General features: G+C 30.8%; 2 protein-coding genes across 2 annotated transcripts; both read left to right on the plus strand.

Annotated features, from left to right (window-relative positions):
* The first annotated feature begins 3552 nt into the window (after nucleotides 1-3552).
* On the plus strand, nucleotides 3553-25344 carry LOC105132570 (germin-like protein subfamily 1 member 13). The gene is made up of 3 exons (XM_011036142.1): nucleotides 3553-3718; nucleotides 3845-4008; nucleotides 24887-25344. The coding sequence occupies exons 1-3, from the start codon at nucleotides 3595-3597 to the stop codon at nucleotides 25274-25276; spliced, it is 678 nt and encodes a 225-aa protein (XP_011034444.1). The 5' UTR covers nucleotides 3553-3594; the 3' UTR covers nucleotides 25277-25344.
* On the plus strand, nucleotides 18421-19302 carry LOC105132569 (germin-like protein subfamily 1 member 13). The gene is made up of 2 exons (XM_011036141.1): nucleotides 18421-18583; nucleotides 18710-19302. Exons 1-2 carry the CDS (start codon nucleotides 18460-18462, stop codon nucleotides 19261-19263), a joined length of 678 nt encoding a protein of 225 aa, XP_011034443.1. The 5' UTR covers nucleotides 18421-18459; the 3' UTR covers nucleotides 19264-19302.
* Nucleotides 25345-27206: the final 1862 nt, after the last annotated feature.

Raw genomic sequence — 27206 nt, forward strand, 5'->3', positions numbered from 1 at the left:
AAAAAACCCGGTCCACCGAGTTGATACCCGTATAAAGATTTTTTTTATAATTAAAATTGATTTTTAGCGGTTAAAAAGCTTTTTATAATACTGATTTGAGTTTTTAATTTTACCCCTATAAATAAATATTATTATATATAATAAAACAAAAAAAATAATTCAATTTTGTCACAGTAGGCGGAGAATTTCTGTCGATGGTAGGCGATGTAGCTGTATATTGAAAATTTTGCACAATCCTGTGATTACCTGTACAATTTGTGATTCGCTGTTCCCTTATCATTGGCTATAAATAGCCAATGAAACTAAGACACCAAAGGAGAAAAAAAGAGAAAACAAGAGAATTCTGAATTTGAGAGAAAACTATTTGTGTTATTATTTGGCACTGTTTACTTATTTTTTTACTTTTTCTTCACGCTAGTAAGATATTGATTTTTTTAAAAATAATTTGAAAAATACCAAAAATATCTCAACCGGTAGATCTAATAGTATTTAAATATGAGCCTTTGATTTCTTAAGATACAATAGGCTTTACCACACCAGATTAAAACCCAAATTTATCTCAACCTTTAAAATAATCTTCAATTTGATCCTGTTGCGTCACGTCATCAGGTGAGTAGTAGTTGACATCAATCTTTTAGTCGTGTCACAGATCAAGTCAATCACAGTCGCACGATCTATTCATCCGCGATCCAATGGTTCACAGACTTCAGACACACCGGTGCACCATACGCTCGTCCACACCGTATTAAAGCTCAGAGCCCCTCTTTCCTCTCGCCGGCGATTCTCTCTCTCTCCTCCGATCTTCCATTTCCGGCCGTTTTAAGCCGCCAAACCACCACAGAAAGGTGTATCGCCTCCTATGAAGCAAAACCCCAGCCGTTTTACACGATTTCACCAGCGATTCTGGTCGGAAAAAGGCCGCGACAGTCATCGACCAACCGAGCTTCAAGTCGTCGATTCTCCCTCATCAGCCATTAACGGCCTTCGAGACCACCATCATCAGAATCCTCGTCCTCAGATCTACTAGAATCAACCATCTGTTGGCCGGAATCTCATCGAAAAATTTCACCGCCACCAATAGTAGCCGCGCGTGAGCCACACGCGCCGCCAGTGGCTTTTTCATAAATTTCAGACAAATCCGAGGGTATTTTAGTCTTTTACCTATACAGTGGCACTCAGGTAATTTTTTATGATTTTTATGGTATTTTTTGATATTTTTATATATAAATACTTGTAAATTTTTGCATGTAAAAAAAACAAAAAAAACAAAAAAACAAAAAAATAATTTTAAAATAAATAACGATGCGGGTCCAACATCCATTTTATCATGTTACTGTTCATCGGTCAAAACCCGATTCTCAAGAATGGATATACCCATTTCTCAATGATATCAAAATAATTTTTGTTTTATAAAATAAATATTATTTGTCGACACGTCTCTTTTATTTACTCAAATTACTAGATGGCGCCAATAAAAAAAACAAACAAAAAAGAGTAGAGCCGTCGTCTGACGTCGTGTAGCGACAATCATATTTATAATTTGGAATTTATATTATAAATGGTTTGTTAATTACCAAAGTGGTTAAACCTTTGAACAAATATTATAGTGTTGTTAATGTGTTTCCTAACCCTTACCCTTAGAACAAATATTATGGTGTTGTTAATGTAGCAAGAAAATTTTTAACCATAAAATTAGAATTTGATAAATATTTAATAAAATGGATTGAGGATTACATATGTAAATAATTATTGAAAAAATATTTTAATAGTAACAAAAAACTGAGTCATGAAGTTGAGATGAAGCTGAGAAACAAGCACGAATAAGGATATCTCATCTTATACTATGGTAGCCTTTTGATTTTTTCACTTATTTATATTTAACTATTTTTTTATATATATATATAGAAAGAGTAATAATCTAAATTCCATTTAAACAAAATAATGTGCTAGTAAAAGTCTCTAATTCTTTGAGATGTAAGAGTATATAAAAAAATGTTTTTCGTTTGTGTATTACAAACGGTCAAGTCACTTAAAAATACAAAAATCATGTTTTTTATGTTGTGCTTTTGTATTTTTTACAAAATATATATTTTCATATATTTTGGATATAATAACAAGTTTATTGAATCTATAAGAACTTGACCAATATTTCATTAACCCCTAAAATTTTATTTCATAGGATTAATGGTTAATATTCTAGTATAAATGCTCGTAGTGGACCGAAAATTTTTATAAATAATTTTAGATATTCATCAATTTTAATTGAGAATATTTTTTATTGCAATATATAAATTATGAAAAACTATTTTTATAAGAACTTATTTGGATAGATGAGCCTAGAATAAATTTAAGATACAAGATTTTTTAATAAAAGTAAATATTTATCTTTAACCATATAGATAGAATATCATTTGAAATCCAGCAAAATTTTTAAAACAGATGTAGATTACACAATACAACTTATACAATACAACTTATATCAAGTAAGGTACGTAAAGGATGCATTATTTTTTCTAACCATAATCAATCACTTATTCTTAAAGTTTTTTTTTTATATATATAAAACTAGTATGCTCGGTTTCTTAGCCATCTTAAACTAAATAATTAGATGGTAAAGGCTAGTTTTTGATAAGACTAGTATTCTCCCTAATGATGTAATCTTCAAGCAGAGCACCTCAGACGACGACACACTCTTTTTTCTTATTATTATTAGATTCTAATTTTTCTTTTAGATCAACACAAGGAATGTTTAGATGGGCTGCTCTCCAAAAACCTAGGACAATTGTCATGTGATCTACCCTTCATGACTAATAGCCTCAAAAGAATATGAATGGATCTTCTCTAGGAAAGCCTGGCCCATCGGTGGTGTTATGCCAAATATTATGGAATTCTTTTTGGTATCTTCTTTCTGTTTGGTTGGAATTTTAGATTCCAATGAAGCAGCTGTTGTCAAAGTTTTTGAAATCCTAGTCTAACTCTCTCTTGCATCACAAGTATATTATTATTAAATCTGACTATGCTAATATTATTAGGTGGATGAATAATCCTAACAATTGACCTTGGCTGCACCATAATTTCAATTCGATCTCTCTGAATCTGACTATCTATTATTTGCTTTAGCTGAACCGTATACTGGGCTTGATTTGTATCCTTCGTATAGAATTAATATGGTTTGATCTTTTCAATTACTCGTTAATTTGATGCAGGGTAAAAAACTTTCATAACTTGGTTTGATCTTCGATTAGGCTGCGTTAGGAACGTGAAAAATTCTGACATAACATGATTATAAATTAATGGAAAAATGACCAGTTCCATTCCAAATGCACAAACTGTGTTGTCGTAAGCATAGAAATATATAATAGTGTGGAGTTGCTGCAGAATGGTTCTTCACGAGGGATAAAAAATAAGAAAAAAAGGAATAAAGATAATCATTGCAGACTTGGCCAATCTCCCCTGGCTTCCCTTGTGGAGAAAGCAAAGCAGAGACTATTTCAAGGATCACCATCTATAAATAATCTTGTTTCCCATGCAAGATTTCTCACCCCTCAGCTCTAATACACTTTGAAGAATTAAGATAGAGATAGTCTGATTGCAATGAAAAGAGTTCATTTTCTTGCAACTTTTGTATTTCTGGCTTTCGCTGCCTCGTTTGCCTTCGCCTTTGACCCTAGTCCTCTACAGGATTTTTGTGTAGCCATCAATGATACAAAGGATGGCGGTATGCTATGTTACTATCTGAAGTTCATGTTTTTTCTAAACAAAATTTTCTGATTAATTATCCGCAACGTTGCTTTCTTTTGATTTCTACTAAGAACTTGATGCTAACATAAATTCTTTCATGCAGTGTTCGTGAATGGGAAATTCTGCAAGGACCCAAAGCTTGCCACAGCAAATGATTTCTTCTTTTCAGGGCTCAACATTGCCAGAGACACCTCCAATCCAGTTGGCTCGGTGGTCACTCAAGCTAATGTCGCTCAAATTCCAGGGCTCAATACTCTTGGAATATCGGTGGTTCGCATTGATTACGCACCATACGGTGGCCTGAACCCACCACACACTCACCCTCGTGCCACGGAGGTCATAACAGTCCTGGAGGGAACGCTCTATGTTGGCTTTGTCACATCGAACCCTGATAATCGTCTCATCACCAAAGTCTTAAAGCCAGGAGATGTTTTCGTGTTCCCATTTGGACTCATTCACTTCCAATTCAATGTGGGGAAAACCAAAGCTGCGGCCATGTCTGCCTTGAGCAGCCAGAACCCTGGTGTAATTACAATCGCAAATGCAGTCTTCGGATCCACTCCACCTATTAGATCTGATGTTCTCGCCAAGGCCTTCCAAGTGGACAAGAAAATAGTGGACTATCTTCAGAAGCAATTCTGGTACGACAACAATTAGAAGAAAATCCTACTGGTAATATAAGCTGACTGGAGGCAATATAGCAGCATACCATATTGATTGTGTTTGTTACCTTTTCCATTTGTTATGATTATGATTCGTCTTGTTGTTAGTTAATAAAGAGCTGGATTGCTTGTTTTCAGCTCGGTATCTGTTCTATGTATAAATAATAGCACTACTATTTGTTAATTAAAAGCTTCTATTTTCTTCCTTTTTAAATATTTTTGGTTAGGACGCACACAAAATTTACTGTTAATTCGAAAATGGATTCAAATTTACAGGTGCACCCCAAGTCTACCTGACAAAGTATTTTCAGCGATGCCCTTGGGCATGACAACCTGTGTTTATTTTTAGACATAAGGGTGAAAGCTAGAAAAGAATGGGATGTAAGATGTGATGTACAAAATAATTTTTTTTATTTTAAATAATTTTAGATATTTATCAATTTTAATTATAATTATTTTTTATCTCAATATATAAATTATAAAAAATCATTTTCATACGAACTTATTTGGACGCATAAACTCATAATAAATTTAAAATACAATATATTATTTGTGAGGATAAATTTTTATTTTAAGTCATAAATAAACTACTATTTAAAAACTTATCAACATTTTAAATTATATTTAAATTATATAATACAGTTTACATCAAATAAGAGGTGTACTAGATATTCTACTACTTTTTTTTTTAGAAATAACCCGTCACTTACCCTTGAATTTTTTTATAGTACTAGTATTCGGGTTTTCTAGCGATGATAAATCAAATAATTAGATGATAAAAATTAGATTTTTATAAGACTAGTATTCTCTGTAAAGTTGTGATCTTCAAGCAAAAGACCCGACACTAAGACACACTATTCTTCCTTATTATTACTAGACTCTGCTTGTGAAAGAAGGCTAGTGATTCTATTTTTCCCTATTCAGCTTCACATCTACTAAGATCCGTAGAGGGACTACTTAGATGGACTAATCTCTGAAAACCTAGGATATTTGTCCTGTGGTCTCCTCTTATAGCTAAAATCTTCAAACGGGATATGAATGGATTAGATGTTCTCTAGAAAAGCCTAACCCTTCAGGTATAGGTGTTGTTTTGCGAAATCATTATGAAATTCTTCTTGGTATCTTCTCATTGTCGGTTAGAATTTTAAATTTCAATAAAGCCAAGCCTCGAGCTGTTGGCAAAGCTATTGAAATTTCAACCATCACTTTATTGAATCTCACTATGCTAATATCATTAGTTGTTTCACTTATTCTCGTCATGAGACTAATCATATGGCAGGTCACCTGGCTAAACAAGGAGTGCGCATAACAAGTGAATTTGTTGCTTGGAATTGAGTCAGCTAGACGTTTTTTGGCCCTTCCTTTGCGTATTTCTGTTAGCGGCTCCTGGTGAAGATGGTTTGTTTCTGTCAGGTTCTGAATGTTTTGCATTCTAAAGAGGCAATGACTGATTATAGCAGGTGGTGAGTGGTCTGGTTCTTCACCATACCTTTCATTCTCTTCCATTTTTCTCGGCATATCAGTGTTGGCCTAAGGAGGAGCAGATGTCTCTTGCTGTTTGTTGCTTGGTCTGAAGATCTCTATTGATTTGGAATAGTCGATGATAGTTGGAAAGATTTAGTTATATTTTAAATCAGAATTGATATTTTTTTTTTTGGGTTTTATAGAGTTTCCCCATCGTTATTTAGCTTGGTAGATTAGCTTGGCAGTTCTGTTTGTGTGGAGGCAAAGCTGCATCCTATGGTTGCTGCTCTGTTATTGTGGTTTTCTTGATCTTTTTCCTCTTCGTTTGTTTCATTTGCTAAACCACTGTGTTTTGTAGATTTGTATCTCCTCCTTCCATCTTTTGGCGTTTTTAATGCAATTCTCTAGTTATCCAAAAAAAAAAAAAAAAACACCAGTTAAACTAAAATTTCATGTCAAGCTATCAAAGTCATTTGACAGCACCATGGCACTCATTGTAAGAAAAAATGTGAACTAAACTTATTGTAATAACTATCTAAAGAGAAACAGAGTTCAGTTTTATTCGGGTCCTGTGTTGATTGAGAAAAGTTTAAATCTTTACGTGGGTATTGAGGGTTAAGTGTGTAGTCAGAGAGGGAAAATGCGTTTTGAAAGAGAGCAACCGGGCAGTTAAGAGAGTGAAGAAAGAGGGATTCTCGTGGCACAAGGTGGATTGAAAGGGCAAGGAATAAAGATTAAAGCTAGTATATTCAGTGATGAAAATTAAAAATATCAATTTGGTTTCAAACCGAATTAAAGTAAATGGATTGGAAAGAAAACATTATAAAGTAAAGGATAATTACAAATTAAAGATTTACTAAATCAATGTTTAATATATAGCATAACTGAAAAAATCAAACCCAACCAATCCGATCAAATATTCTCTTATTATTTTTATTTTGAAATATTTTAAAATACATTAAGTTATAGAATAGTTGTATCAAGGACATGGTCAAAACTCTTGAAAGTCAGTTGAATAGAATATGTGAAAACTCTTGAAAGTCAATTCAATATATTTATATATTAATTTTAATATCCTTAAAATGAGTTCTATAGTTAGAGACTGAATCCCTCAACAATGGATTATAAAAAAAAATACTTTTTATGATAACTTCTAAAATTTAAATCTTGATTAATAATATATAGATCACATTCATCTAGCAACTAGACCAAATCTCTAAGAGAAGAACATGAATATCAATAACATATGGGAATTTATTTATTTATTATTTTATTAGGCTGGAGAGTCCACGTATTTAGAAACAAAATTCCAGATATTTTTATTTTTTAATAGCGCTATAGAGGTTTCAAATCATCTTTCATCCCTATCCATTTCTAATTGCATTAGATGAACTCCTCTATTAATTGAATAGTATTTCGATTTATTAATTGGAGAATATTATGTCTATTATATATTTGCTTTAACTAAACCGTAGACTTGGCTTGATTTGTATCCTTCGCATAGAATTAATATGGTCTGATCATTTCAATTACTCGTTAATTTGATGCAGGGTAAAAAACTTTCATAACGTGGTTTCATCTTTGATTAGGCTGCGGTGGGAACGTGAAAAATTCTGACATATCATGATTATAAATTAATGGAAAAATGACCAGTTCCTTTTCCAAATGCACAAACTGTGTTGTTGTAAGCATAGAAATATATAATAGTGTGTAGTTGCTGCAGAATGGTTCTTCACGAGGGATAATAAATAAGGAAAAGGGAATAAAGATATTCATTGCAGACTTGGCCAATCTCCCTTGGCTTCCCTTGTGGAGAAAGCAAAGCAGAGACTATTTCAACGATCACCATCTATAAATAATCTTGTTCCCATGCAAGATTTCTCACCCCTCAGCTCTAATACACTTTGAAGAATTAAGATAGAGATAGTCTGATTGCAATGAAAAGAGTTCATTTTCTTGCAACTTTTGTATTTCTGGCTTTCGCTGCCTCGTTTGCCTTCGCCTTTGACCCTAGTCCTCTACAGGATTTTTGTGTAGCCATCAATGATACAAAGGATGGCGGTATGCTATGTTACTATCTGAAGTTCATGTTTTTTCTAAACAAAATTTTCTGATTAATTATCCGCAACGTTGCTTTCTTTTGATTTCTACTAAGAACTTGATGCTAACATAAATTCTTTCATGCAGTGTTCGTGAATGGGAGATTCTGCAAGGACCCAAAGCTTGCCACAGCAAATGATTTCTTCTTTTCAGGGCTCAACATTGCCAGAGACACCTCCAATCCAGTTGGCTCGGTGGTCACTCAAGCTAATGTCGCTCAAATTCCAGGGCTCAATACTCTTGGAATATCGGTGGTTCGCATTGATTACGCACCATACGGTGGCCTGAACCCACCACACACTCACCCTCGTGCCACGGAGGTCATAACAGTCCTGGAGGGAACGCTCTATGTTGGCTTTGTCACATCGAACCCTGATAATCGTCTCATCACCAAAGTCTTAAAGCCAGGAGATGTTTTCGTGTTCCCATTTGGACTCATTCACTTCCAATTCAATGTGGGGAAAACCAAAGCTTCGGCCATGATAAATAGTTTAACAAATATTAATTTAAAAAGAAGTGTTTCATTGAATGTTTATATGATATAATATAAAGTGTTTATTAAAGAAACTAGTTCTCTCTTTGTTTATGTTTATAATAAGAGAATTGTTTATATGTTGTATCTAAATATTACGTTTCGGAACCAATGTTTTTCCATAAAAAAGATATATATATATATATTATTTTTCCACCTTTTATGTTATTTCTTAAATGATTTATGAGTAACAAGTATATTATCTGTTTTTTGCCAAGCTATTAAGAATAGATGTGTATTAACTTTATCCACAATGACAATATCAAGATATTTAATGATGTTGTTCATCATGTTGAGTTTGAAAAAAATCAACTTCATGGTGAGAAGCCTTTAAATAAAGCTTTCATATTTGATACTAAGATGCATGGAGCATATAGCACTAAATATAAAAATGGTAAAGGTAAGGGTTCCAAATATGGTAAGAGAGGAATAAAAGCAAGTAGTAATGAACATAAGCACAAACATGAAAAACACAATGGTAAGAAAGGCAATAATATAATCTGTTTCAATTGTAATAAACCCGGTCGTTTTGCTTGTAAGGTAATGCTTAACCATAATCATCCTTTTAACTTATATTTTAGTTACTGTTTAATTCTTGCTGAATCTTTTTTTTTTTTAATTGTAGACTCAAGAGCGATCGACCATATAGCAAGGAATCAAACAATTTTTGTGGAATTTCATTGAATTCCAAAGGAAATTTGATACATATACATAGGGAATCATACTTCTACTATTATGCTTGGGATTGGTACTTACAAACTGGATTTGCAGGGTGGTCACATACATTATTTTCATGATTAATTACTCTACACTCTATGAGTTTGATGGAATCTTGTGTTTATTTTTGCTTCACTATAATTGATCTTTAATATTGCGTTTATTGGTTGTTGATACTATTTTTTATGGTTCTAGTTTTGTTTTAAATGTTTTAATGTTGTTAAACACCGTTAATGTATCTATTACATGTGTCATAATCTAGCATGCTAAGTTATGATATCACTATTATTAGTAGTGTTGGAATTTTGAACAACATAAATAGAACTAATCGAGGATTTAAATACCTATTTGAACAATTTAAATTTTTTTATGATTGTTGTTTAATTTTGCAAGTGCACGAATTGTAACAAGTAATAAAGTGATAAGTAAAATATCATTCCATGAGGATTTGAAACAATTACCACTAATTACCATCGTCTTTTAAATTCTAATCTATTTGAGGAATCAAATGAGATAGTTTAAAAAAGAATTAACAATTAAAAAAACAACTAACTAATTAAATATTATAAAATTCAATTCTATTAATTCTAGGATTTTTGACTTACCGTAACTATTTCTATGTGAACTTTCTCAATTGAATTAATCACTCTTAGAGTTGATAATTAGGTTTTTTTCTAATTTAAACACTAATCTATCTTGAGTATCAATAAATTATTTTGACAAGTAAACTTCATATACTCTATGAAATTTCTAAACTTTTTCAAATTTATTAAGTACTGTAAAACCCTTAACAATTACAAAAATTCTTAAGGTATTTCAAATAATAGCTAAAACAATTATCACTTCTCAGTCTCAAAATGAATTCTAAATCATGCAGATGTTGACTAAACATACATAAGCATTAAACATAGAATGAATTACTCAACAACTTAAAGTAATAATTCAATCAAAGATATTGTTAACATATTCATAGTAATGTTACATAAAAAATCTCAGAACAAAAGTTTACTCTATAGTTAAATTAAAGAGAAACAAACTTGATAGGATGATCGTCATTGAAAGCCAGAAAATGACAGTAGAATATATAGACGTCCTCCAATCTTCTCTGATTTTCATCCCCCTTGTTGTAACCTATTTTTGGGTCCTCGCATACAAAGAAGAAAATACAAAAAATCAAAAAAACATATATTTGAAAAAAATAAAAAAAAAGTGAGAATATGAGGTCGGAGCGCTTATAAAATGGTCAAAAATTGGTTGAGGAAGTTTTAAAATACAAAGATTGAAATTTGAATGGATTTTGTTGACTAATAAGAGCCTTGTTGATAAAGAAAATTCTATTTGAGGAAGAAAATTTTAAAATCAGACATTTATGGACTCAATTAAATTTTATTGAAGGTTTACTTGAATTTATGGAGGGTTTGATTGCAAGAAAAAATGATTTTGGAGTTAATTTTTTCTTTGATTGGAAGAAATTAAAATTTTAGGGTCAAATTATAATTTTTGAGAGTTAATTTGGTCAAATCATGGGTTTAATTGCATAAATATTGAAGTTTGATAGCCAATTAAGGACTTAATTGAAGAAATCTGAAACCAAGGACCAAACTAGAAAAGACACCTAAATAGAGGGGCAGTAATTAAAACTGAATCAGAGGTCAAATTAAAGAAATTAGAAGTTTATTGATCAATTCAGGGTGAAACTGCACTAATACAAGATCAAGGACCAACGAGGAAAAAAACGGCCAACTTCAGGGCCACTGTTTGATTTTTAGAAGGGATGCAATTGCATTAATTTTTAAAATCAAAATTACAATTTAGAACTTGATTGAACAAATTACAAATTAAGGACCTATGTGAACTCTAACACATTTTTACCTTCTTTTCCTTTTAAATGAAACGAAGCGTTTTGTCTAAAATAATGTCGTTTCAAGCACTATTCATATAAAAAAAGAAGAAGAAGAAGCTCGAAACAGTGCCGTTTTGAATGGCATTGTGAATCTTCTTCTTCTCCTAGACACGAGGAACAGGGGAAGAAGAAGAATTTTTCTTCCATTGTTTTCACTGACTTTTTTCCTCCTTTTAGCATTAAAAGACGCCGACCAAGGACCCCCACTTGCTCAAAACGTTTCAGGTGTTGGAGGGGTGGCAGCACAGTAGCCGCCTTGTCCTTTTCTCCCCTGTTTTTGCTTATAAGAACATGGAAAAAGAGAGGAAAAAAAAAGGGACAGAGGGGAGGAGAAGAGAAGAGAGAGCAAAATAGAGGGGAAATACTGAAAGAAAAGAAGAAGAAGAAGAAGTAGAGAAGGAACAAAAAATAGAGGAGAGAAAGAGAAGGAAAAAACAGAGCCACCGTCAGTCACCGTGAACCACTAGCGCCACCACTAGTGTCGCTGCCTGTCACTTCTAGCAGCACAGCTAACGGTTGCAGCCACTGCAAGTCACCCTTCTCTCTCTTTTTTTTTTCTCCTACTTTATCAATACCATTGCCTATATTGTTTGTATAGCATGTGAACAGTGGAGGGCACTGTTCACACAAGCTGGGTTGAGCTCAGCCCATGTAATTAGGTCTAGTTCAGCCCAACTTTAATTAAAAAAATAATAATATTTTTTAATATTTGTGATTTTTTTATTTTTTTATTTATGTTTTTTGTTTAATATCGGTATGTTTTTTTACATTGTAAAAATACAAATTTAGTATTAAAATACCCTGTTTTCATCAACGAAAAAAATATAAAACAAATTTGTAAAAATAAAATTTTTTTTGTGCATACGGCCAAGTGTCTCAAATGTAAAAAATAATAAATCATATTGTGTTTTTCATACACCTAAAAAAAAACAATGTTTTTGCATGCATTTTGACTTCAATAACCAGTTCATTAAAGTCAAAAGAACATTGACCAAATTTTTTTAAAAAAAATAAGAAAAAAATTATTTTTTTTGTTTGAATATCAGAGATTATGAATTTACATGTAAAAGGTATTCCCGATATTACAAAGGTATTTTTTTGTTTACGACGTAGAACAGTTTGGTTTTTTCCTAATAAGATAATGATCTTCTTACATAGGAGGACTTTTCTTAAACCATAAAAGACTAACTATTAGAAACCACAACAACACTCTAGATTTTATCAGACAATAAAACGATGCAGCTTTCCTGAGGTAGAGCATAGTTGAGGTGCTAATACCTTCCATTTACGAAACCAGTTTTCGTACCCGATCTGTGAGACCAGTTAGAGTTCCTAGTAACCAAAATATTAGGTGGTGACTCCCATTTTGTTTTACTGATAAGAGACAAGAATTTCTTATTTCTTCATATTTTTTCAGATAGACCACCTATAATTTTTTTTTTCCTTAAGGGTTGACAAATACTGCAATACTGCACACGAGCAACACCCCTGTTTTTCTCTGTTTTTGTCTCACTTTGTGCTGCCTACTCTCTTGTTTTTGGTGTATTCTAAGGTCTTTTTATGTTTCTCTGTCTCCTTTGTGAACCTCTATTTTTTTTTCTCTTTTATATTCTGACTTTTTTTACCTCTAGAAGGAAAGAAGAAGTTTCTTTTTTATTTCATATTCCTTTTCTATTCGGATATTGTGAGCCAAATTTGAGGTAGGAAACGTATAAATTCAAAGATCTTTGTTTATGAAGAAATTGTATTAAATCGAATCATCTTTCTAATAACATGAATCTTACAATTTTTGGTTGTTTGAGAAATAGAAGCAAGTAGTAGTCAACATATGTATGGTTATTGCTTGCATTTAAGCCTAGCCTCTTAGGCATAGAAAACCTTTTTTTTAGAATTTGAAATAAATTTTTATTTAAATTAATAATTATAGCACTATTTAAAAAAAATATATCCAGTTATGCCATACTTTTCAAATGAGATTAAAGCTTTTAATATTATATTTGTAATAATTATATATGAACCTAATATATATTAAATTGTAAAAAAATATAAAATTGCACATGAATTTTGAATGAGAATAAAATTATTTTTATTGTTGTTTTCATATGATTTTCATGGATTAATTATGCTTTATTTTTTTTATACATCACATTATTTTTATGAAGATATTGTTTTTTTATTAATTTTTGTGTTTGGAACTTGCTTTTTGGATCCTAGTAAGTTTTTGTGCAAATAAACATTCTAATAATAAAAAAAATGAATTTTAATAAAAATATAAATTAATAATGAGATGGGAGTTTTGCCACAAGAAATAAACTTCTTCACCCCTTAATTTAAATTTTTGATATTTTTATGAATATTTAATTTAAATAACTTGAATTTTTATTAAAAAAGTGATGTTGTTAATAAAAGAAATTAATTTCATAAAAAAATGCATAAATAAAAAAAGAGATTTCAATTTAAGAAACTCATTTTCTCCTCCAAAATTTAAAAACTTCAAATACATGTGAATATTTATTCTAATTACCCTATAATTAAATAAAAATTAGTTTTAAAAATGGTCTCTAAGTCATCATACGGGCGTAAAATCTAACTAGTCTTTAAAGTAACTGTTATTGGCATCAAGTCACAAGTCCATGAGTAAATGTACTAAGACCTGATTGGTATTACAGCGGTATTACTTTTCAAAGCACAACTAATTTTATATATTTATGGTCTAAAAACAATATTTTGTTAAAGTTTTCTTCGTTTTAAAAGCAAAACACATGACAATATTTAAAAAAATATTCTGTTTTTGAGTCAAGAAACTGTTTATTTTCTAAAATAATGCTCTTCCTAATGTTTATTTTCTACTCACAGTGCAATTCCTAAATCACAACCTGTGATGAGATAGGGAAAATGATGGAGGGCTGTTGCTGTTTGTTTTTGGTTCCAGGAGTGTGAAGATAGGTTGAGTTATCATGTCATGGTGTCTGGGACAGTGGTTTGTGGGAAGAAGATGGTTCTTGTCTTTTGAATCAAAGGCTGGTGTTGGTTGAAAACTGGAAAGATTTCTATTTTCTGGGTTCAAATGAGTTTTTGAAGGAGAGCCAAGGTTCTGTTCATGGGAATAGATCTTGGAACTTAATTTAGAGAATTGATTGCATATTTGGGCTATAATTCTGGAGCAAACTTTCTGGGATTTGACAGCTGGTATTGCAAGATTGAAATTTGGTTTTAATTGCAGGTTTTGTGACATAAAGATATAAAATTAATTCCTAGATTTGAATGGATTCTGACTGAATTGTATTAATTTGGACACGATCAGAGGACTGAATTGGGCTGCATTGAATTAATATGAAAACAATGGACTAAAATGGTATTAAATTGGACTGAAATGAAGTTATATAAATAGTCAAGTAGTCCTTGGAATATTTCTTTCTTTTCATTACAGTCTTTGGCTTTTGAATTCTTTAATTTCATTCAACTAAGCTATTTAATTTTGAAATTTCTTTCAATTTAATCCCTAAATTGTTAATAACTAGATCCTTTCAATTTCAATTTAGTCCTTGGTTTTTCAAAATACTTTAATCTCATTTTTCATTTCGATTGCATCCCTAATTAAACTAATTTATTTCTCCACATTTAACCATTTGTTGCAAAATCATCCTTGGTTCTTGCAATCTTCATTTTAAAATCAATTTGACTCCCAATTTCAAATTATGTTTTCAATTAGGCCTTTAATTTACTTATAATTTTGCTATTTATTTCAGAATCATCCTTGAACTTCAAAACTCTCTCAATCTTAGCCAAATTAAATAAAAATAAGCTATTTTCTAAATTTCCTCTTCAATTATTGCCTAAAGATTCCCAAACCTTATTTTTACCTATGATGCTCAATCATCAATTTAATTTCAAACTCCAACTATTTTTTGTGTTTTTTTTTGTATTTCTACATTTAGTATTTTTTATATGATTTTCAAGATTTTTTAGCACACAAAAATTAAATAAAAATGGTATTTCTACATTTAGTATTTTTTTATATGATTTTCAAGATTTTTTTTAGCACACAAAAATTAAATAAAAATGAAGAAAATAACAAAATGATTAAAATAGCTAAAATTATTTAAAAAATATATTTTTTTGGATTTTTCTAAATTTGTTTTCAAAATATATTAAAAAATAGGGTTCAAAATTGGGTTACAATATCAATTAAAAGTTTAATTAAGCCCTTGAACTTAATTCTTTTAATTTTAATTAAGTTGACTTTTAAACTTAATTTTCCATCAATTAAATTTTTTTTAGTTTATCTTGTCAGTAATATTTTAATTTCACTGTCTCTCTAGTTTTTTGAAATGTTGAAGCTCAAAATCTCATCTATATCTGTCTAAAAAGTATTTTTAAATTCTAAAATTATAATTTTTTTTGGATTTTTGAATATTTCACAAAAAATTTTTTTTTTTACGTGAGAGAATCTTGAAGGATTTATTAAAACTTAAGAATTGTTAATAGTTAATTATTGTATGAGAAATGGTAGTAGGACATGATGTGACTGTACAAGAAAAGAGGAGGTTCTCTAAAAAAATTCTAGCAATTTTTATTATTGAAAATTCTCATGATGGATCTATATTGAAAATTCAGCATACATAAGGAGGCGCTACTATACAAGCTGTTATTGTTATTATTATTATTATTATTAGAGGAGGCGCTACTATACAAGCTGTTATTATTATTATTATTATTATTATTATTATTATTATTATTATTTATGAAGAATCAAACCCAGGCAATACGACAAACGATCAATATCATATTTTAGATGTATAGAACAAAACTATTAAAAAATAAAAACAATTAATTATTGCTGATCGTTTGGCTATTACGTGATTCGTTTTATATTTCATTTTTTCCTCTTCATTAATAATATGTTTTTTTAAAATAAAAAAAACGCCCACATTTTAGATGCTATGGTTAATGATCTAGTGATCCTTGGCCGGGGTATACTACGAATCTAGTTAAAAACAATTGTAAAAGTAATAAAATTAACAATTATTTTAATAAATAAATTCAAAATCTAATAAATATATTTAATAAAATAAATTGAAGATTATATACTTAAATCAATACTAAAAAATATTTTAACACTAACTAAATACCAAGTTATAAAGTTGAGAAATATACATATATAAGATAAAGACAAACAATCATGTGCTGCGGGGAGTCATTTAATTTTTTTCACTTATTTATATTACTCTATTTTTTTTAATAAAAAGAGTAATAATTAAATTTCATTAAAACAAAATATAAAAGTCTCCATTTTTTCTTTATTGATATCCTCGATTTCAACATAAAAAAATATAACATTTTGTTGTATGTCATTTATTTAATTAAAATGAAAAGCACTCAGAAAACAAACCCTGAAAAATTGAAATAATTAAAATAAGAATATAAAATATTTTCTTCCAACAAAAATCCATTTATCTTATTAACATGCTAAATTTTTTTAAGAATATATATTTTTTTAAGAATATAGCATTGTGTTAATATCCCAAAAGTAAGTCTCAATTCTAAAAAATTAACAATACAATAATTTCAATGCTAACGCAGTTGCCATAGAATATTTTAATTTAAGAAATATAAAAACAACAAAAGCCAACGCCGTTGCCATAGAATACTCTTTATGAATGTCATTAAACGTGCTTTAGCAGGTTAGCCTTGAAAAGTATTTATGACCACAATTTCTACCTGACTTTTATGCTAAATTATACTATGAAGAAGTTGATCCGATGAAATTAAATTAAATTAAGTTAGATGGTAGAAAAACAACTTAGATGATGTGGGGAAAAACTTGTATCTTTGATTTAAGTCAATTATTTCAATTACTAGTCAATGATTAGGCTGCGGTAAGAACACGAAGATTCTGACATATTATAATTAATGGACCTAGTTGAGAAGTAGCAATAACCCATCTCCTTACATCACCCATTTTAATCAAATTTAACCTTGAAATCTGGCATCAGGTGGACTGAAAGGGCGAGGAATAAAGGTAGCATATTCAGTGATGAAAGTAAGAGGTGGTAGCCTGCTGGGCTTTCGGAGAAAGAAACAAAAAGAGTAGAAGAGAACGCATGACTGAGTAAATCAATTGAATTATTCAAAATATTCATAAAAAAATCAAGTAAAAATTAATTTTTTAAAATAATTTTATTTAGAAAATAAAAAACATCAATTTGGTTTTATAAACCAAAACCAAACCGAATTAAACTAAATAGATTAGAAAAAAACACATTATAAATTAAAAGGCTAATTAAAAATTTAGGATCTATTAAATCAATGTTTATTAAAATAGTATAGCCCAATCAAACCCATCAAATACACTCTTATTATTTTTATTCTAGATTTGAAATAGTTTAACATAAATTCAATTTAAGTATAGTTGTATCAAGGATATGGTCAAAACTCTTGAAAGTCAATTGAGTATATTTACATATTAATTTTAATATCCTTAAAATGAGTTCTATAGTTAGAGACTAAATCCCTCAACAATGGTTTATAAAAAAAATACTTTTTATGATAACTTCTAAAATTTAAATCTTGATTAATAATATATAGATCACATTCATCTAGCAACTAGACCAAATCTCTAAGAGAAGAACATGAATATCAATAACATATGGGAATTTATTTATTTATTATTTTATTAGGCTGGAGAGTCCACGTATTTAGAAACAAAATTCCAGATATTTTTATTTTTTAATAGCGCTATAGAGGTTTCAAATCATCTTTCATCCCTATCCATTTCTAATTGCATTAGATGAACTCCTCTATTAATTGAATAGTATTTCGATTTATTAATTGGAGAATATTATGTCTATTATATATTTGCTTTAACTAAACCGTAGACTTGGCTTGATTTGTATCCTTCGCATAGAATTAATATGGTCTGATCATTTCAATTACTCGTTAATTTGATGCAGGGTAAAAAACTTTCATAACGTGGTTTCATCTTTGATTAGGCTGCGGTGGGAACGTGAAAAATTCTGACATATCATGATTATAAATTAATGGAAAAATGACCAGTTCCTTTTCCAAATGCACAAACTGTGTTGTTGTAAGCATAGAAATATATAATAGTGTGTAGTTGCTGCAGAATGGTTCTTCACGAGGGATAATAAATAAGGAAAAGGGAATAAAGATATTCATTGCAGACTTGGCCAATCTCCCTTGGCTTCCCTTGTGGAGAAAGCAAAGCAGAGACTATTTCAACGATCACCATCTATAAATAATCTTGTTCCCATGCAAGATTTCTCACCCCTCAGCTCTAATACACTTTGAAGAATTAAGATAGAGATAGTCTGATTGCAATGAAAAGAGTTCATTTTCTTGCAACTTTTGTATTTCTGGCTTTCGCTGCCTCGTTTGCCTTCGCCTTTGACCCTAGTCCTCTACAGGATTTTTGTGTAGCCATCAATGATACAAAGGATGGCGGTATGCTATGTTACTATCTGAAGTTCATGTTTTTTCTAAACAAAATTTTCTGATTAATTATCCGCAACGTTGCTTTCTTTTGATTTCTACTAAGAACTTGATGCTAACATAAATTCTTTCATGCAGTGTTCGTGAATGGGAGATTCTGCAAGGACCCAAAGCTTGCCACAGCAAATGATTTCTTCTTTTCAGGGCTCAACATTGCCAGAGACACCTCCAATCCAGTTGGCTCGGTGGTCACTCAAGCTAATGTCGCTCAAATTCCAGGGCTCAATACTCTTGGAATATCGGTGGTTCGCATTGATTACGCACCATACGGTGGCCTGAACCCACCACACACTCACCCTCGTGCCACGGAGGTCATAACAGTCCTGGAGGGAACGCTCTATGTTGGCTTTGTCACATCGAACCCTGATAATCGTCTCATCACCAAAGTCTTAAAGCCAGGAGATGTTTTCGTGTTCCCATTTGGACTCATTCACTTCCAATTCAATGTGGGGAAAACCAAAGCTTCGGCCATTTCTGCCTTGAGCAGCCAGAACCCTGGTGTAATTACAATCGCAAATGCAGTCTTCGGATCCACTCCACCTATTAGATCTGATGTTCTCGCCAAGGCCTTCCAAGTGGACAAGAAAATAGTGGACTATCTTCAGAAGCAATTGTGGTACGACAACAATTAGAAGAAATTCCTAGTGGTAATATAAGCTGACAGGAGGCAATATTGCAGCGTACCATATTGATTGTGTTTGTTAACTTTTGCATTTGTTATGATTATGATTCGTCTTGTTGTCATTTAATAAAGAGCTGGATTGCTTGCTTGTGAGCTCCGTATTTGTTCTATGTATAAATAATAGCACTACTATTCGTTAATTAAAAGCTTCTATTTTCTTCCTTTTTAACTATTTTTGTCTTTTCCATTTGTTGTCACTTAATAAAGAGCTGGATTACTTAATAAAATGGATTGAGGATTATGTATGTAAATAAATATTGGAAAGACATTTTAACAGAAATAAAAAAACTAAGTCATGAAGTGAAGAAACAAGCACAAATAAGGATACGCTATCCTGTGCTTCTAGGAACCTTCTGATTTTTTCGCATAATTATATTAATCTAATTTGTTTTTTTATAGAAAGAGTAATAATCTAAATTCTATTGAAACAAAATAATTTGCTAGCAAAAATATCTAATTGTTTTTTTATCAATATCTCTGATTTCAATAAACGAAATCTCATGTTTAGTTCATGTGATTTATTTAATCAAAATCAAAAGCATTTAGAAGACATATAAAAATATAATATAAAATAAGGATAAAAGGATATAGTCATAACAAAAACCCTTTTATCTCATTAACATGCTAATATTTGTTTTAGAAAATTTTTATCAGAATATTTGTTTCTTATACAGCATTCTATTAATATCACAAAAGTACATCGCCATTCTAAGTGAAAAAAATAACATTATGATAATTTCTATATGAGTGTGTTAAAAATAAAAAAAGAATAACACAATGCTAGTGTGTTTCTACCAAAAACTCTTTAAAAATATCATTAAACTTAGTCTAGTAGATCAACCTTGAAACATGATGATTTGTTTCCTTACTTGATCTGGATTTCAAATTAAACCACGTGGAGGTTAATACGAAATGAACAGGCAACATTTAGCGGGTCAAAACTAACTTAGATAACCAATAAAAATATATTTCAACTTGAGAAAAAAAATTCAAGACAACATCTTATTTTTTAAAATAATAAAACAATATTATTTTGGATTGACTCGCGTTAATCCATGTTAATCTGCTAAATCCATGATCTAGTTTATGAACTTGGCTAATTAGTTTAATATCTTTGTTGATAAAAAGGTTTATATTTTTTATTATATAATAAAAAAATAGATGCTCATAATGAAATAACTTAATAAAATTTTTAAAAAATAGAGATTATGATGGGCAATAAAAAAGAACGCTTGCTAATATTAAAAATAAAATTTTTCTATAATGTGATTCCAAAACAAAGAAAAAACTAAATAGTACTAAATAGAACAATATCTAAATATATTGTTAACTAACTTAAGAATTTAATAAAATAATATACATAATATATTTTTCATTAGAAAATTACATCTAAATTGTTGGAATTTATTTTTTTTTTAAGAAAAAAATAGACAAGACATACAAACCTTGTGGCTCATGGCACTTGACCCACCTAACAAAACCCCAAGAGCGAGGGCATGCAAGGCCAAGTTTGCTACATTTTCTATCATTTCTTTAATTTAAGAGTGTGTTTGGTAAACGCCGTTTAGATTTGTTTTGGGTAATTTTATTTAAAGAAAAGTTTATTTTTTTTACTAAATATGGCCTTGCAAAAAAAACTAATTAACAAATAAAAACAAAAATGGTAATAGTATATAAAAAAATGTTTTTTATTTTCGTGTTGCATACGGATAAGTATCTCAAAATATAAAAATCATATTTTTGCTTAATATATATATATATATATATATGTGTGTGTGTGTGTGTGTGTGGGTGTGTGTGTGTGTGTGTGTTTTGTGTTTTTGCATTTTTTACAAAATATATATTTGCATGCATTTTAAATTAATAACAAGTTTACTGAATTCATGAGAATTTGATTAATATTCCAATAATCCTAATGGTCAATATTTTGATATAAATGTTGAACCTACAAGTAGACTGATATTTAAATATCAATATTTGATCAAAAAAAATTCTTTAAATAATTTTAAATAGTTATTAATTTTAATTGGGAGTATTTTTTTATCACAATATATAAATTGTGAAAAATCATTTTCATACAAACTTATTTGGGCACATGAACTCATAATAAATTTGAAATATCATATTTATTCATAAGAGTAAATATTTATTTTGAGCTATAGACAGATTACCGTTTAGAAACTTATGAAAACTTTTAAACCAAATTTAGAATACGCAATGCAGCTTACATCAATTAAGGTGCGTTGGGATGCTAATACTTTTTTTAAAAAGAACTAGTCACTTACTCTTGAAGTTTTTTATAATACTTTTATATTCGGTTTTTCTAGCAACCTTAGACCAAATAATTACGCGATGAAAACTAGTTTTTGATAAGACTAGTATTCTCTGTAAAGTTGTGATCTTCAAGCAGAAGACTCCACACTAAGATATACTATTCTTCCTTATTATTACTAGACTCTGTTTATGGATAAAGGCTAAATATTTTGATTTTTCCTATTCAACTTCATATTTATTAAGATCAGTAGAGGGTCTACTTAGAAGGACTAATCCCCAAAAACCTTCAAATAGAATATGAATGGATTGGATGTTCTCTAGGAAAGCCTGATCCCTCAGGTATAGGTAGTGTTTTGCGAAATCATTATGGAATTCTTCTTGTTATCTTCTCATTGTCGGTTGGAATTTTAGATTCCAATAATACCAAGCTGCTAGCTGTTGTCAAAGCGATTGAAATCTCAGCCTCTAACTCTTGCATTACAAGCATATTATTATTGAATCTGACTATGCTAATATCATCAATTGGATGAATAATCTTGATAACAGACCTTGGCTGCACCATAAGCTCTTCTCTTCAGCCAATAGATTGGATCAATCACTTTAACTTATTCTCGTCATGAGACTAAACAAGGAATGCACAGAACAAGTGAATTTGTTGCTTGGAACTGAGTCAGCTTGATGTTTTTTAGCCCTTCCTTTGTCTATTTCTGTTAGCGGCTCCTGGTGAAGATGGTTTGTTTTTGCCAGGTTCTGAATTTTTTGCATTCTAAAAAGGCAATGGCTGAATATAGCAGGTGGTGAGTGTTAGGAGATCCAAACATTCAAACACACACAAATTTACGTGGTTCGGCAACTTGCCTACTCCACGGAGCTACTGGTTTGTATTAATCAAGCTCAAAAGCAATACAAACAACAAAACAAGGAGGAGGAGAAAACTTCTCAACTCAACTCAACTCTCACCCTTAGCACGCTCTCTGTGTTTCTCTCTATCTCGTGCTCTATCTCAGCTATCATTGATTTTTCCTATTCAACTTCATATTTATTAAGATCAGTAGAGGGTCTACTTAGAAGGACTAATCCCCAAAAACCTTCAAATAGAATATGAATGGATTGGATGTTCTCTAGGAAAGCCTGATCCCTCAGGTATAGGTAGTGTTTTGCGAAATCATTATGGAATTCTTCTTGTTATCTTCTCATTGTCGGTTGGAATTTTAGATTCCAATAATACCAAGCTGCTAGCTGTTGTCAAAGCGATTGAAATCTCAGCCTCTAACTCTTGCATTACAAGCATATTATTATTGAATCTGACTATGCTAATATCATCAATTGGATGAATAATCTTGATAACAGACCTTGGCTGCACCATAAGCTCTTCTCTTCAGCCAATAGATTGGATCAATCACTTTAACTTATTCTCGTCATGAGACTAAACAAGGAATGCACAGAACAAGTGAATTTGTTGCTTGGAACTGAGTCAGCTTGATGTTTTTTGGCCCTTCCTTTGTCTATTTCTGTTAGCGGCTCCTGGTGAAGATGGTTTGTTTTTGCCAGGTTCTGAATTTTTTGCATTCTAAAAAGGCAATGGCTGAATATAGCAGGTGGTGAGCGGTCTGGTTCTTCAGCATACCTTTCATTCTCTTCTGTTTTTCTCGGCATATCAATATTGGCCTAAGGAGGAGCAGATGTCTCTTGCTGTTTGTTGCTTGGTCTGAAGATCTCTATTGATTTGGAATAGTTGATGATAGTTGGAAAGATTTAGTTATATTTTAAATCAGAATTGAGATAGTTTTCTTTTTTTTTTGGGTTTTATAGAGTTTCCCCTTGGTTATTTAGCTTGGTAGATTTGGTTGGCATTTCTGTTTGTGTGGAGGCAAAGCTGCATCCTATGTTTGTTGCTCTGTTCTTGTGGTTTTCTTGGACTTTTTCCTCTTCTTTTATTTCATTTGCTAACCGACAGTGTTTTGTAGATTTGTATCTCCTCCGTCCCTCTTTTGGCGTTTTTAAAGCAATTCTCTAGTTATCCAAAAAAAAAAAACACCAGTTAAACTAAAATTTCAGGTCAAGCTATCTAAATCATTTAAGTTAACAGGGGCACTCATTGTAAGAAAAAATGTGAACTAAACTTATTGTAATAACTATCTAAAGAGAAACAGAGTTCAGTTTTATTCGGGTCCTGTGTTGATTGAGAAAAGTTTAAATCTTTACGTGGGTATTGAGGGTTAAGTGTGTTGGGGTAGTGGAGATAGTCAAAGAGGGAAAGTGGGTTTTGAAAGAGAGGAACCGGTCAGTTAAGAGAGTGAAGAAAGAGGGATTCTGGTGGCATAAGGTGGACTGAAAGGGCAAGGAATAAAGATTTAAGCAAGCATATTCAGTGATGAAAATTAAAAACATCAATTTGGTTTCATAAACCAAAACCAAACCGAATTAAAGTAAAGCATAATTACAAATTAAAGATTTACTAAATCAATGTTTATAATATTCTCCTGTTATTTTTATTTTATACTTGAAATATTTTAAAATACATTAAATTATAGTATAGTTGTATCAAGGACATGGTCAAAACTCTTGAATGTCAGTTGAATATATTTATATATTAATTTTAATATCCCTAAAATGAGTTCTATAGTTAGAGACTAAATCCCTCAACAATGGATTATAAAAAAAAAAATACTTCTTATGATAACTTTTAAAATTTAAATCTTGATTAACAATATATAGATCACATTCATCTAGCAACTAGACCAAATCTCTAAGAGAAGAACATGAATATCAATAACATATGGGAATTTATTTATTTATTTATTATTTCATTAGGCTGGAGAGTCCACGTATTTAGAAACAAAATTCCACATATTTTTATTTTTTAATAGCGCTATAGAGGTTTAAAATCATCTTTCATCCCTATCCATTTCTAATTGCATTAGATGAACTCCTCTATTAATTGAATAGTATTTCGATTTATTAATTGGAGAATATTATGTCTATTATATATTTGCTTTAACTGAACCGTATACAGCTTGGCTTGATTTGTTTCCTTCGTATAGAATTAATATGGTTTGATCTTTTCAATTTCTCGTTAATTTGATGCAGGGTAAAAAACATTCATAACGTGGTTTCATCGCATAGAAATATATGATAGTGTGTAGTTGCTGCAGAATGGTTCTTCACGAGGGATAAAAAATAAGAAAAAGGGAATAAGGATATTCATTGCAGACTTGGCCAATCTCCCTTGGCTTCCCTTGTGGAGAAAGCAAAGCAGAGACTATTTCAACGATCACCATCTATAAATAATCTTGTTGGTGGTTCGCATTGATTACGCACCATACGGTGGCCTGAACCCACCACACACTCACCCTCGTGCCACGGAGGTCATAACAGTCCTGGAGGGAACGCTCTATGTTGGCTTTGTCACATCGAACCCTGATAATCGTCTCATCACCAAAGTCTTAAAGCCAGGAGATGTTTTCGTGTTCCCATTTGGACTCATTCACTTCCAATTCAATGTGGGGAAAACCAAAGCTGCGGCCATGTCTGCCTTGAGCAGCCAGAACCCTGGTGTAATTACAATCGCAAATGCAGTCTTCGGATCCACTCCACCTATTAGATCTGATGTTCTCGCCAAGGCCTTCCAACTGGACAAGAAAATAGTGGACTATCTTCAGAAGCAATTCTGGTACGACAACAATTAGAAGAAAATCCTACTGGTAATATAAGCTGACTGGAGGCAATATAGCAGCATACCATATTGATTGTGTTTGTTACCTTTTCCATTTGTTATGATTATGATTCGTCTTGTTGTCATTTAATAAAGAGCTGGATTGCTTGTTTTGAGCTCCATATTTGTTCTATGTATAAATGAGCACTACTACTTGTTAATTAAAAGCTTCTATTTTCTTCCTTTTTAACTATTTTTGGTTAGGACGCACACAAAATTTACTGTTAATTCGGAAATGGAATCAAATTTACAGGTATTTTCAGTGATGCCCTTGGGCATGACAACCTGTGCTTATTTTTAGACATAAGGGTGGAAGCTAGGAAAGGATAGTATGTAAGATGTGATGTACATGATTAAGACAATGAGCTCTTAAATAGTTTAACAAATATTAATATTAAAATTTTGTTTGTCAATTTAAAAAGTAGTGTTTTATTTCATGATTGCACACTTAATTGATATATGATATAATATAAAGTGTTTATTAAAGAAACTAGTTCTCCCTTTGTTTATGTCTATAATTAGAGAATTGCTTACATGTTGTATCTAAACTTTAAGTCTAGGAACTCATGTTTTTCCATTAAAAAATTATTGTTTTTTTCACTTTTTATGTTATTTTTTAAATGATTTATGAACAATAAATTCAAGTTGTTATCCACTCTTTGCCAAACAATTGGGAACACATGCGTGCTAACTTTATCCACAATGACAACATTAAGATATTTGATGATGTTTCTCATCATGTTAAGTTAAAGAAGATCGACTTTATACCGAGAAGCCTGTAAATGAGGCTTTTATATTTGAGACTGAGATGCGTGGAGCATATGACTCTAAGTATGAAAAGAGTAAGGGTAAGGGTCCCAAATATGGCAAGAGAAGAATAGAAGCAATTAGTGGTGGACATAAAAGCAAGCGTGAGAAATGCAGCAGTAATAAAGGTAAGAATATGAATTGTTTCAATTATAATAAAGTTGATCATTTTGCTCATGATTGTTGTCGCATGTTTATAGGGTCACGATGATAGTGTCCACTCTCTGTTGTATCTATCTAACCAATATAGGGAGACAAGAAATTATTATCTTTTATTAGTGGAAAGCAGGGATGAGAGTCACCATTTAGTATTTTGGTTACTAGGAACTCTAATTAGTGTCAGGGATTGGGTACGGGAACTAGTTGCGTAAAGGAAAGATATTAGCACCCCAAATACACCCTATTTAAGGTAGGTCGTATTATTTTAATTGTCTAATATATGCTAAGGTATTGTAAATATTTTTAATTGTCGGTTTGTCTATGATCGAAGAAAAGTTCTCCTCAATAATAAGATTCTTATCTTATCAAGTAAAACATAACCATTTTAAGGACAATAAAACAAGCTACCTTTTTAATATCGAGCATACGTTTTACTTATAAATTCATAATCTTAAATACTAAAAGAAAACAAAATGATTTTTTTGGAATTATTGAAATATTGGCATAGTTTTTATGACTTTAATAAATTGGTTATTAAAGCTAAAATGTATGCTAAAACATATTTTTTAAAATTTTCTTTGTATTAAAAAATGACATTATTTGTTTTTAGAAATTTGGCCATATGTACGAAAACAAAACTTTTTTTTTATTTGATTTTTGCAATGTTTAGATGAAAATTGGGTATTTTAATACTAGGTTAATATCTTTTCGGTATAAAAATACAAACTCATATTAATAAAAATACATGAAAAAATCATAATTTTTTCAAAAAACATTTTTTGGGTTGGGCCGGATCTAGCCCAACAATTTTGATCTAAGCTGGTGTTGTTCAACCCAATAAATAGTGGAGAACTCTCTACTGTTGATGTGAACAATGGAGGAGAAAACTGAAGAAGATAGTGGAGACAAACAAGAAGAATAATAGTGGTTTGCGTGAC

This window comes from Populus euphratica, unplaced genomic scaffold (genome assembly GCF_000495115.2).
Source record: "Populus euphratica unplaced genomic scaffold, PopEup_1.0 scaffold27.1, whole genome shotgun sequence".
Classification (NCBI taxonomy): domain Eukaryota; kingdom Viridiplantae; phylum Streptophyta; class Magnoliopsida; order Malpighiales; family Salicaceae; genus Populus; species Populus euphratica.

Coding starts and splice junctions, on each gene's coding strand:
- LOC105132569 (XM_011036141.1), top strand. CDS start 18,460: ATGAAAAGAGTTCATTTTCTTGCAACTTTTGTATTTCTGGCTTTCGCT. Junction 18,584..18,709: donor CAATGATACAAAGGATGGCG/GTATGCTATGTT, acceptor TCTTTCATGCAG/TGTTCGTGAATGGGAGATTC.
- LOC105132570 (XM_011036142.1), top strand. CDS start 3,595: ATGAAAAGAGTTCATTTTCTTGCAACTTTTGTATTTCTGGCTTTCGCT. Junction 3,719..3,844: donor CAATGATACAAAGGATGGCG/GTATGCTATGTT, acceptor TCTTTCATGCAG/TGTTCGTGAATGGGAAATTC. Junction 4,009..24,886: donor TCAATACTCTTGGAATATCG/GTGGTTCGCATT, acceptor ATAATCTTGTTG/GTGGTTCGCATTGATTACGC.